This window comes from Oncorhynchus masou, chromosome 18 (genome assembly GCF_036934945.1).
Source record: "Oncorhynchus masou masou isolate Uvic2021 chromosome 18, UVic_Omas_1.1, whole genome shotgun sequence".
Classification (NCBI taxonomy): Eukaryota; Metazoa; Chordata; class Actinopteri; order Salmoniformes; family Salmonidae; genus Oncorhynchus; species Oncorhynchus masou.
The window spans coordinates 13,599,945-13,613,570 of NC_088229.1; the positions used below are offsets into that span (position 1 = coordinate 13,599,945).

Sequence of the window (13,626 nt, forward strand, 5' to 3'; positions counted from 1 at the left end):
GCAGAGGATATATATACACACACAAATAGCAGGATTCAAATAATCAATACACTTCACTTCCAACCAGCACACAAACACACACTCAGTAATTAGAGGACAACCTATTCACCACTTGGGTATGATACCTTACACACGTACTCCGATAGCTCTGGTGGTACCTAATGAGAGTAAGAAGTGACTGGTTGTGAGGGGAATTAGGAAAAGGTCAGGAAGCGTGGAGTGGAATCTGTCTCGGCACACTGAGCAACATAACATACAGGATTCTACTGGGCAGTTCCATGTTCCAGTCTAGAACACTGTCATACAGGATCACACAAACTGCCAATTACAGACTGTACAAGTTGAATATAAGAATTAGTGCCAAGAAAGGTTGAAGAGGTTCTAAAATACATGAAATCTTAGAGTGTTATAGAATTATTCTAACACTGGTCATAAGACAACTGTGTAACTATAGAAAAGTGTTACATGAAGTGAACACCAGTCCCACTGAGTTAAAGCATGCCTTCATCTACAATGAAGTCATTAAGCCACTATTCAAAAGCAGACAGAATTGGTCAATAAAAAGGAGTTTTGGTACAGTTACTGCCCATCATGAGTTAAACACACAATACAAGTTGCCATGGTGTGCCAAGTATGAAGTGTCTTTTTGCCAAAATAGACATCACTGCCCTCTTGTGGCCACCTAATATAATGCAACACATTTCTGAACACAAAACACTAGTTCAGTGACAATCTTTTAAAACCGATATTTGTGGAAGTAAAATGATTTGACCACAAATATCCATAGCTGATTAAGTTCACCCAGTCAAATCATGTTCTCTTAGAAGTTTAAAGTTTGTTAGAAAAAAAAACTACTGTTTTCAAAAATATTTTATTTGAATGCTGCAACAATAAAAAGGGAGAATAAAACAAAAATCCACTGAACATTGCATTTGTACATCAGCATGACTGTACGGCTTCATATACATATTGGCTAACAAACTGCATAGCAATAGGAAGGGAGACATTCCCAGCCAAAGCAAGACTAAGTGAGCCTGGTCTCAGATCACTTTGTGCCGTCTTGCCAACTACATTGCTGTCAATGTCATGCCAATGACAGAGTTGGCAAGACAGCACATACAGGTCTGGGACCCAGGCTAACAATAATAGGTAATTGGTCACCCACCACAACGCGTTCCCTTCCCACTGACTCAGTTAAGCCATGTATTGTATCACAATAATCATTGTCCAAGTGTAGGTATTAAGTAGCCTGGTCCCAAGACAGACAGATCTGGAACCAGATGGAATTGTTTGTAAGCGTCTAGTTACATGCAAGTTGGTCTTATTCTTAATTGAAAGAGCCAGGCCATTAACATAGCTCGGGTCATCATGGTCTGAACGTGGGACTGTAAAGGACATGAAGACATAATACGATAAAGGGAGAAGGCAGGAGGAGAGGGATGGAAGCTAGTTGAATATGTAACAGAAATAAACAGGGTGAAATAAACTAACAAAGGAAAGGAAGGAATGTTTCTTAATCTTCAACCGCTCATGACCATCCGGACGAGTTCTGTGACAGAGAGAGAAAGAGATGAGACCGAGGGAAAGAGGGGGAGAGAGAGATGACAGCCCTCATTTTGACATCAGCACAGACAACTTCCAGGATGACCGTTTCAGACAATGTGTGCGATCGATAGAGCAGGAGAATTAAATTCTGGATGAGTCGTCAGGCAAGATACAGATCAGGGGTAGACAGATTGGGGTGCTAAAGTACAGGGAGATTTTAGCTACAGCTTCATTGTAACTCTGTGGTTAACAGGAGTGACTGGTCTACTATGGGGAACATGGTCCAAATGAGCAAAATTATAAAATGTAACTACATAATGTGTAAAGTATAAAATGGGCTTCCACATAAAAACCACGGCAAACCAAGGCCTATTTTGGTCCCGCAAAGATGGTCAAATTACATTAGCATTATCTAGCAAGCTCTGAACATCAAGAAGAACAAACTCTTGCTCAGCATGTACAGTTGAAGTCAGAAGTTTTACACTTAGGTTGGAGTCATTAAAACTCATTTTTCAACCACTCCACTAATTTCTTGTTAACAAACAAATTAACAAAACAACTAAGTCAAGTAATTGGAGTGGCCATCACAAAGCCCTGACCTCAATCCCATAGAAAATTTGTGGGCAGAACTGAAAAAGCGTGTGCTAGCATGGAGGCCTACAAACCTGACTCGGTTACACCATCTGTCAGGAGGAATGGGCCAAAATTCACCCAACTTATTGTGGGAAGCTTGTGGAAGGCTACCCGAAACATTTGACTCAAGTTAAACAATTTAAAGGCAATGCTACCAAATACAAATTGAGTGCATGTAAACTTCTTACCCCACTGGGAATGTGATGAAAGAAATACAAGCTGAAATAAAATCATTCTCTACTATTATTCTTACATTTCACATTATTAAAATAAAGTGGTGGATCCTAACTGACCGAAGACAGGACATTTTTACTAGAATGAAATGTCAGGAATTGTGAAAAACAGAGTTTAAATGTATTTGGCTGAGGTGTATGTAAACTTCTGACTTCAACTGTACAAACTATCCCTCTAAAAGAGGGAATCTCAATTGTATTTCCTTGATTCCAGTTTCCTCAAAATACATTGGAAGAGAAGGTCCAAGGTGAGCGGACACGAGGAATCAAGGTCACACACTTGAGACCCTCTAGTTCTGTAGACAGAGGGGCTGCCCATGTGAGAGACGAGCATGCATCAGCAGCCTGGGGCAGAGTCTCAGTCCACCATGAGTCAAAACCTCCAGTTCAGACCACACATCGCTCTCACCAGGCTTTCCCACTGCAAGAGCTTTTATATTTGGCAAAAAAACTTGAACAGCTTGATACTACCAAAAGGGACCCTAGATCAGGAGACAAATTCTTACTTTGATTAATAGACAATGTGTGGTACAGTAATGCAAGGACGATCTGTGACTAACAATTTACACCCAGAGTTGATGTTGGGTTACTGTCTTCTAAGAGCTAGTGCGTTCTATGTTCTAGCAGGTAGTTTAGAAGACTAAGCAGGACAGCCTAGGTAGAGCACCGTTATACCCTCTGCAGCCTGACCCGTACCGGGTGACGAATAGAGGCTGTGGAGAAAGTTACACATTTACATTTAAGTCATTTAGCAGACGCTCTTATCCAGAGCGACTTACAAATTGGTGAATTCACCTTCTGACATCGCATGTTACAAACGCTTTGTATTCACATTCTGGTCCAATCACCCAACAAGGCATTGTATTATAGTACTAGCACCACCTCAGTCCAGGTCTTCAGCTGACCGTTTCATCAGTACACAATACCAATATTTGACTACTCAACCGTTAATGCAGACATTTCAATAGTTGTGCATTTAAGCAGGCTCTAAAACAACTATGTTTGCATCTTCATTCTGGTACACACTGTAGCCCAGCAAGCTCCCCTGACAGCTTCTATAGTACTCTACATTACCTATCCACACAGCAAGATGTTAATGGTGTTAATTACTGAAGAGGTGTAGTAGTAGTGGTGGTGTAAGGGTTTAGGGTGGTGGGATCATTACATCACATGAACCTAGTCCAGTTATAGCTCATCCTGTTGTCTCCCAACTCCGTCAAGCATTCTGTTTTTACTCTTTCCCTCTCACCTTCATAGTTGATACAGCCATTAGCGTCCTCGTGTCCAGTAAGAAGGGTCTCTACCTCCTCCTCCGTCATCTTCTCCCCTGAAAGACAGTTATAAAAAAACATAGAAAATATACACTACACGACCAAAAGTATGTGGACACCTGCTCGACAAACATCTCATTCCAAAATCACGTGCATTAATTGAGTTGGTCGCCCCTTTGCAGCCTCCACTCTTCTGGAAGGCTTTCCACTAGATGTTGGAACACTGCTGATAGGACTTGCCTCCATTCAGCCACGAGAGCATTAGTCAGGTCGGGCACTGATGTTGGGCGATTAGGCCTGGCTCGCAGTCAGCGTTCCAATTCATCCCAAAGGTGTTCGATGGGGTTGAGGTCTGGGCTCCATGCAGGCCAGTCAACTAAACTAAACTGTTCCCACAAAGTTGGAAGCACAGAATTGTCTAGAATGTCATTGTAGGCTGTAGCGGTAAGGGGCCTTGCCCAAACCATGAAAAACAGTCCCAGACCATTATATTCCTCCTCCACCAAACTTCAGTTGGCAGCATGCATTGGGTCAGGTAGCGTTTTCCTGGCATCCGTCAAACAAGATTGTGTCTGTCGGACTGCCAGATGGTGAAGATTTGATTCATCACTCCAGAGAACCAGTTCCACTGATGGCGAGCTTTACACCACTCCAGCCGACGCTTGGCATTGCACATAGTGATCTTAAGCTTCTATGCGGCTGCTTGGCCATGGAAACCCATTTCATGAAGCTCCCGACAAACAGTTATTGTGCTGACGTTGCTTCCAGAGGCAGTTTGGAACTGGGTAGTGAGTATTGCAACCGAGGACAAAGGATTTTTACGCACCATGTGCTTCAGCAATCAGCAGTCCCGTTCTATGAGCTTGTGTGGCCTACCACTTCGCGGCTGAGCCGTTGTTGCTCCTAGACGTTTTCGCTTAATAACAGCACTTACAGTTGACCGGGGCAGTTCAAGCAGGGCAGAAATTTGAGTTGGAAAGGTGGCATCCTATGACGGTGCCACGTTGAATGTCAACTGAGCTCTACAGTAAAGCCATTCCACTGACAATGGCGATTGCATGGCTGTGTGCTCAATTTTATACACCTGTCAGCAACAGGTATGGCTGAAATAGCCAAATCCACTAATTTGAAGGGGTGTCCACATACGTTTGCACATAGTGAATGACATTTAGCAGCCGATTTTATCCAAAGGGACTTGCAGTCATGAGCGCTTATATCTTTTACGTATGGGTGGTGCAGGGAATCAAACCCACTATCCTGGCATTGTAAGAGCCATGCTCTGACAACGGAGCTACAAAAGACAATGTGTAGTGGTGTTCAGTTTGAAAATAACCTTTTACCAGAAAATGTCTGGTTCATGTTAAATATTTGTGTTGTGATAAACTGAATCGATTCATCAGAGAGTCAACCTTGCAGTATATTTTGGCAAAATCATTTTTAAAATCAACTTCCAAATTAGATTATTTTGATCCAATGATTTAAATCTTGCGGATAAAAACACATTGTAAAAAGATCTTTCTCTCAGATCTGAAAGAGTAACAGAATGTAACTAACCTAGTGTGGTGAGGACATGCCGTAACTCTGCCCCCATTACAGTTCCGTTGCCCTCCTTATCGAAGACACGCAGTCCCTCAACAAAATCTTCAAAGGAGCCCTGGTCCTTATTCTTAGCGATGGCCTGCAGCATAGGAAGGAACTGCTCAAAGTCGAGCATCTTGTGGTTCATCTCTGAAAAAAATTTAAATGGAGGAAATGGATGAATTGATGATATGAATGAAAATGGGTATACACATCACAACCCTTTTAACCCATGAGTCGTCACTGGACAAAAAGGTGGTCAGTGCACCGGATAAGGCCCTTTGCTTGTGAAAATTGGAAGAACCCAAATCCAAACAAGTTCTGGTAGAGACATATAGGGGTCAGTAAAGGTTGGCTGTACAAACTCACTCATGTAGACATCTTAGAAAGCACAACCTAAAAACACTTCCTGTTTCTCATTCTTGTAAAAGCTAATTATATGATTTGAGATTCTCAGGGATGCATCGGTGCAATCAATAGGACACAGAATAAAATATACTTACCAAAAATATAAAAACGCAACATGTAAAAAGTTGTTTCATGAGCTGAAATAAAAATGCCAGAAATGTTCCATATGCACAAAAATCTTATTGTGCTCAAATTGGTTTTACATCCCTGTAAGTGAGCATTTCTCCTTTGCCAAGATGATACGCCACACTTGTCAGGTGAATGGATTAAGAAGCTGATTAAACAGCATGATCATTACACCTTGTTCTGGGGACAATAAAAGACTACAGCTGTCTCAAATTTTGAGGGAGTGTGCAATTGGCCTGCTGACTGCAAGTGTAACAGATGTGAAATGGCTAGCTAGTTTGCGGGGTGCGCACTAATAGCGTTTCAATTGGTGAAATCACTTGGCTCCGAGACCTTGAAGTAGTTGTTCCGCAAGTTCCGGGGCTTTTGTGGCGCGATGGGTAATGATGTTTTGTGGGTGTCAGTTGATGTGTGCAGAGGGTCCCTGGTTCGAGCCCAGGTAGGGGCGAGGAGATGGACGGAAGCTATACAGTTACATTTTTTAAATATCTTTTTTTATTTTACCTTTAACTAGGCAAGTCAGTCAAGAACAAATTCTTATTTACAATGACGGCCTACCAGGGAACAGATTTTTACCTGGTCAGCTCGGGGATTCGATCCAGCAACATTTCGGTTACTGGCCCAACCACTAGGCAATCCAGCTCATAAAGTTATACATATATAGGTAGGAGCTACCAAATGTCATGTTTGGTGATTCTGGACATTTACAAGAGAATGTGAACGAGAGACATTGTGTAAATGAACAACATTTTGACACATGCTTGTCTGAAGGAAGAACAGTACTGGCTCTGGAGCAGCATGAGTACATGCTGTGTCTGGGTGGAGTCTGGAGTCGCTAGGGCAACGGGCTTGTCTGCACTGAGAAGACAGGGGGAGGAGCAGACAGGCCAGAACAAAGGAAAAAAATGCAAGGGAACCAAGCTGCAGTGGCAGCAGTATAGATAACTCATCCAAGGGCTTTGACTTCTCAAACACGGCAGAAAGCTAACACAATATGATGCCCCGTCACCTTATTAATTCAGCCACTTACTTAGATAACAAGTTAGTTAACACGACCCCTAGGTTTAACACAGAATTCTTCCTTTTCAAGCAGAAAAAAGACAAGACGCATAAGAAATATCTTGCTGTGTTTTGCAAACACAGATATAAATATTCATATTGCAATTTCTGTTCGGCATCAAACAAATTTTTTGCTTCAGTTGCACTTCTTCACTCGATGAAAATTTACCAAAGGGCATTCTACTTTTCTCTGTGTAGCCAGTCTACTTTTCTCCAGTAAAATGCAAGATGAACTTTAAGCAAAAACAATAAGAAATGTAGTTGTAGTTTAAGGTAAACATTAGAAATATGATGGCAATGCATAGTTTTTGCAAAACAAATACCTTGCTTTTTCATTGTAAGCTCATTTACGTGTGTGGCTGCAAGCCGAATATAACTACACTTTGTCATCCGATGACAATGAAGCTATTTTCTGCCAAATGTGTTGCAGTAATGTATCTTCTGTGAAGGAAAACTATAGTTACACGCCCCCGATCACTCTATTGAAGCAAAAAAACACTTGACTTTCAAGATAAAAGCAACCCTTGTCAATACACAACTGGACTCAACCTGCTACCTGCTTCTCCCTTTGTGCTATTTACTAACAAACGCGTGACTGGCTCAACTGTTCTGGGGAACTACGGTAAGCTTCATAATGTCATGGGGGAAATGGAGAATGCAAACTGCAGGTATTTACTTAAAAAGTAGCTACAAATAGTTCAATGTTCTGAAAAACATCAAATAAATTGTTTCAACAGTAGACAGTATACCTCCCAAGCATAATTGTATCTCACCTTCAGCCTTGGGGTTGCCCAGGACCTTGAGGACCTCAGAGTTGACAGGATTCTGTCCCAACGCCCTCATGACATCACCACACTGACTGTAGCTGATCTTTCCATCACCGGTTCTGTCGAAGAGGAGGAAGGCCTCCTTAAACTCTGGAGGAAGGAGAGAAAGGGACAGGTGAGTGTCTGTCTGTATGACCATCCCTTTTCCTCAATGCCTCACCTCCCTCTCAAAGCTCATTGGAGGAAGGCCAATGGAGGGTCATTGGATCATCTTCTCTAATGAAAGAGAGGTGATGATTGGAGGGGAAAAGAAATGGAGTGTATAAAATATGTTAAAATGGCTAAGAGAGGGAAAAAACAGCAAACATGTTGGAAACTGATAAAGTAGGAGATAGATTGAATGGTACAAAAGAAAATCTGTCCTATAGCCCAACAACTGATAATGTGCATCACTTCACAGTTTTAGCTAATATAACTGGTTAGCTAGCACACACACACTTCACCAGGTATGTCACTTTACATTAATGTAAATGTGTCTACCCAGGATAATTGGGTCCATTGTTAAGGTTAATTGAGTTCAGGGACATAGATGGGTTGGGGGGGGGGCAACCTCAGATGCTATTCTATTTAAAAAAAAAAAATACACTTTAATATAGCCTACTTCCCAAATGAACTGAATTTAAATGAAATATCCCTTCAGGGCCGGTCTATGGAATATCCCTTCAGGGCCGGTCTATGGAATATCCCTTCAGGGCCGGTCTATGGAATATCCCTTCAGGGCCGGTCTATGGAATATCCCTTCAGGGCCGGTCTATGGAATATCCCTTCAGGGCCGGTCTATGGAATATCCCTTCAGGACCGGTCTATGGAATATCCCTTCGGTCTATGGAATATCCCTTCAGGGCCGGTCTATGGAATATCCCTTCAGGGCCGGTCTATGGAATATCCCTTCAGGGCCGGTCTATGGAATATCCCTTCAGGGCCAGTCTATGGAATATCCCTTCAGGGCCCAGTCTATGGAATATCCCTTCAGGGCCCAGTCTATGGAATATCCCTTCAGGACCGGTCTATGGAATATCCCTTCAGGACCCAGTCTATGGAATATCCCTTCAGGGCCCTAGGAGGCAGACACCACTGGTATGTTGTGGAACTTTCCTGTTCTCAGGAATGTGCCAGCCTCTTCACTCCTGGCCCGCTGAGTTCCATTTCCCAACACCATATAAAGGTAGTGGAGGAGAGTGGGAGGGAGAGCTGTATTATGCCAACAATTATTAAACAAACCAGGGAGGAGAGAGAAGACCAATCTACTCGTCTGTTTCTAACACCACAAAAGGAAAGGTAACAGTCCAGGGGACAAGCTAGTTTAGATAGCATGGAAATGTTTGTGGTACATGGGAATGGGAACTGGGAACGCATGCAGTTTGATGCAAACGCACTACTAACTAGTATACAAAAGGTGGATTCTCTGTCTATAGATACTCACCTACACACGAGGAGCCGATTACTACCACACATACTAGACCTGAGCTTACTAACACGGATAGAAAGTGTTTATAGCTATTTTATTTCCAACTATTGACAGGGGGAAAAAACAAACAGGAAATAGACATGACACAACAGCCTAAGCTCACTGAGTGTCTTAAAATATAGCAGTGACACTGTACTTGTAGGCTAACATCCATGGTGTGCCTACCGCAACTGTATCAACAACATGCCTTTCAACACTGTTAGATTAAGGTCCCAGATTTAAGGGCCAAATGTTAGGGTCCTTCACCAATGACTCACCGTGTATTTGATCCAGGTTAAACTCAATCTGGAAAGAACAGTCAGTTGCATATGGAGTTTGAGAAAACACAGAGGACAGAAAGAAAATAGTGGTAACTTTGCTACAATAGATGAATGACAGACAAGGCATAACGCAGATGAGTCAGACGAGCAAGAAAGAAAAAGTAAAGTGGCATCTGTCTGAGTTGAGGATGGCAGCATGCAAGAGTTGGTATAGTTAAAGTTTTGGGAAAGTAACTAGCTACCGTAGTTAGCTAGCTAATCTAGCGAACTAGTTTGTAACTCACCCATGATTTGATCTTCTGAGAAGTCAGACTGTTCAAAGAAAGATTAAGTTAGCTATGATGTTGCTCAACCCTGTGGGCAGGGACGAGTGGTTGCTAGTTAGCCCAGCTAACTAACGTTAGAAAGTTGTCTGTCAAGTTAGCTATCACACCCATACCTAGTTAGGAACTAGCTACTAGTCAGTAAGAGAAAGACGAACATCTGTGGGACAGTTGGACATGGGTAATTACAGTTACTGGTATATCAACGAGCTAGGGTTACGAATATACAGTAATGGCAAGTAGCCTTGGCTAGCTACGATAACGTGCTGGTTCTGCTCAATCAAACTGGCTAGATAGCAAGTAAAGTTAACAACTTGTTATCTAGTTCGACAAACAATTCCGAAATAAGAATACCATTTCGAGTAGCTAGCTAGATAGCTAACAATTTAAACAAGGTTACTGAAGAACCCACCATATCTGTAGATGTTCGAGTGTGTCGAAGATGTCGGGAAGTGGAGGAATGTGACAGGTCCGAGGGGAGTGAAATATCAACTAATGCCGCGTTCAAAACCATTGGGAACTCAGGAACTCGAAGGTCTCTGACTTCCGACATCAGTGCATTCAAGACAACTGGGAACTCGGAAACAAACGATCTTCGACTTAGTTTGAAACGGTAATTCAACTCGGAATTCCTCTTTCTAGCACTCCCACTTTCCGTTCTGAAGAGCACTGACGTATTGATTTGACCTCTAATTTATCCGAGTTCCCAGTCATGAAAGCACCATAGCACTAGCACAGCCCCAGCAGTGTTAATTTCGCGTCATAACTCTGTGCTGCATCTGCGCTGTGCGCTTAACCTTGGATTGTGCAGCGTTTGAGTGTCCTGTCCATGGTAACACTGTTAGAAACTGTTATAGGCCTAGGTACACTACTGTTGTGTTAAATTTTGGTCTGTGACAAAAATGGTGTTGGATTCTTTAGGTCCATCGATTAGCTCATTGAGCTGCATACCTAGTCAGCCAGGTATGTGGGCCACAACCTGTCTAATTCCCCCGATCAATGAGGACGTAGTGCCTTGGGGTGTATACAGTCTAGGGGTTTGTTGACCCTTTTATAAACTCTAGCAACACAGACACATGCTGCAGAGCACTAATTCCAGTGATTGACTTGGGCAGAATCTCACCGGAGCTGAGTACCAAAACCTCACATTTTCTGCTGCTTGAACTCCTGTTCCTATAATTGAATATTGTCTCAAAAGTAGTGGAGCTCCTGCACCTTAATATAAACAGCACTGGCACCCAAAATGAGCACTGGCACCTGTTTCAGTCCAAGTCAAGCACTGACTAATTCTATTGCAAAGTAAGTAGCATTGATGAGAGCGAAGCTATGCACGTTTCACAGCAGAGTGACAGTGCTAATGTGGGTGACTGAAAATAGCCCTACCAAGTGTGATTGTCTCTGTGATTTTACATTTCTAAACAACCCTTCTTATAATCTTCTTCTCAGGATGTACAGTACCAGTCAAAAGTTGGGATACAACTACTAATTCCAGAGTTTTTCTTTATTTTAAAAATGTTCTACAGTGTAGAATAATAGTGAAGACATCAAACTATGAAACAACACATATGGAATCATGTAGTAACCAAAAAAGGTGTTTAAACAAATCAAAATATATTTTTTTATGTGAGATTCTTCAAAGTAGCCACCCTTTGCCTTATTGAGAGCTTTGCACACTCTTGGCATTCTCTCAACCAGCTTCATGAGGTAGTCACCTGGAATGCATTTCAATTAACAGATGTGCCTTGTTAAAAGTTAATTTGTGGAATTTCTATCCTTCTTTATGCATTTGAGCTAATCAGTTGTGTTGTGATGTGGTAGGGATAGTATAGAGAAGATAGCACTATTTGGTAAAAGACCAAGTCCAAAAGACCAAGTCTGTCCTTTGGTCTGATGAGTCCAAATTTGATATTTTTGGTTCCAACCGCCATGTCTTCGTGAGACGCAGAGTAGGTGAACGGATGATCTCCGCATGTATGGTTCCCGTCGTGAAGCATGGAGGAGGAGGTGTGATGGTGTGACTGTGCTTTGCTGGTGACACTGACTGTGATTTATTTAGAATTCAAGGCACACTTAACCAGCATGGCTACGACAGCATTCTGCACGAATACACCATCCCATCTGGTTTGCACTCAGTGGGACTATCATTTGTTTTTCATCAGGACAATGACCCAAAAAACACATCCAGGGTGTGTAAGGGCAGTTTGACCAAGAAGGTGAGTGATGGAGTGCTGCATCAGATGACCTGGCCTCCACAATCACCTGACCTCAACCCAATTGAGATGGTTTTGAATGAGTTGGACCGCAGAGTGAAGGAAAAGCAGCCAATAAGTGCTCAGCATATGTGGGAACTCCTTCAAGACAGTTGGAATAGCATTCCAGGTGCAACTATTTGAGAGAATGCCAAGAGTTTGCAAAGCTGTCATCAAGGCAAAGGGAGGCCACTTAGAAGAATCTCAAATACATTTAGATTTGTTGAACACTTTTTTGCATACTACATGATTCTATATGTGTTATATCACAGTTTTCATGTCTTCGCAAATATTCTACAATGTAGAAAAATAGTAACAAATAAAGAAAAACCCTTGAATTAGTAGGTGTGTCCAAATTCTTGACTGGTATTGTACATATGAAAATGTGGAAGGGTCAAGGTTATATCCCTCCTGGAGAGAACTGAGCGCATTCCCTCCCAGAGGAGGTCAGACAGTCACAGACAGCTTCTATAGCACTGCTCTAGTTTTCAACTAATCTTTATCCCACAATGATACTGGTAGTTTGGTTCCTATTAGTCTCTGATTAAACAATTGGAAGAGTATTTGAAAGAGGATTTGTGTCATCTGTTTTGTAAGCACATGATATTTAGAAACATAAGTTCCGATGCTTTGTTGCTTTAACATTTCCTATGACAAAACAATAGTCATAAATTAAACATTTTCAAAATGGTTTGATTGTTTGAATCTCAAGGTATAGACTATCACTCTGCCTACATTTCAGTCTATTACAAGATGGAACATTGGGCTATTTTTAGTACGCCCTATTATAGCCATATTAGTCATCATTGTATTTTTAAGCCTGCGTCCCACATTAGCCCTGACATTGCTGTGCACGCACGCACGCACGCACGCACGCACACACACACACACACACACACACACACACACACACACACACACACACACACACACACACACACACACACACACACACACACACACACACACACACACACACACACACACACACACACACACACACACACACACACACACACAGAGCTGGGTGCTGTAGCACTCACCTCCATAGTGCTGGGGTCAAATGGAGAGTCAGAGGGTCGCAGCATCCTGGGTCTCTGCTCTGGAGCTGACCTTGGCTGGGCAGGGTTAGCTGAGGGCAGGCGGGGGAAAGGAGGCCCCAGTCTGGGCTGCTGGGCCACAGGCGATGGAGACTTCTTAATGGACGGTTCTCTTTTAAGGGCCATTGCTGGAGTCCGGAACAGTGCTCATCTATCTTCCTCTCTCTATTTTTGGTAACTAATGTGGATGCTGAGAAGAGTGGATGCACAGAGAGAGAGAGAGAGAGAGAGAGAGAGAGAGAGAGATCAATAGAGATAGGGAGACAGTTGAGAGAGATGGAGACAGAGAGAGAAAGAGAGCTATAGAGAGAGAGAGAGAGCAAGAGGAATATGGAGAGATCCTGGTTGTATAGAAGAGAAGAACATGTGAGTGAGGCTGAAGCTGAGGCGTAGGAGTGGAGATGAGAGGGAGAGTAGAATGAGGAGGGTGGTGCAGCTAGAGAGAGAAAGCCAAGCTGTATGACTCCAAGCACATGCTTTAATATAGGTTAGAAAGACAGGCGCATGTGTGGGGGAGTCAGTGGGGGAGTCAGTGAGCTTGTTTGT

The 13,626-nt window shown here is 42.6% G+C and overlaps 1 protein-coding gene across 3 annotated transcripts; it reads right to left on the reverse strand.

The window, feature by feature from the left end:
* Positions 1-855: 855 nt before the first annotated feature.
* On the reverse strand, positions 856-13,386 carry LOC135504005 (myosin light polypeptide 6-like). 3 transcript variants are annotated; one of them, XM_064922243.1, is made up of 6 exons: positions 13,024-13,386; positions 9,406-9,433; positions 7,627-7,770; positions 5,237-5,410; positions 3,661-3,738; positions 856-1,549 (listed from the first exon to the last, which is right to left on the reverse strand). In XM_064922243.1, the coding sequence occupies exons 1-6, from the start codon at positions 13,204-13,206 to the stop codon at positions 1,521-1,523; spliced, it is 636 nt and encodes a 211-aa protein (XP_064778315.1). In that variant the 5' UTR covers positions 13,207-13,386; the 3' UTR covers positions 856-1,520. The 3 variants fall into 3 exon arrangements, with proteins under 3 accessions (XP_064778315.1, XP_064778317.1, XP_064778316.1); XM_064922245.1 differs by lacking the exon at positions 9,406-9,433 and adding an exon at positions 9,693-9,720 and having other exon boundaries at positions 13,024-13,378; XM_064922244.1 differs by lacking the exons at positions 9,406-9,433; positions 13,024-13,386 and adding exons at positions 9,693-9,720; positions 10,144-10,299.
* Between the last annotated feature and the right edge of the window lie 240 nt (positions 13,387-13,626).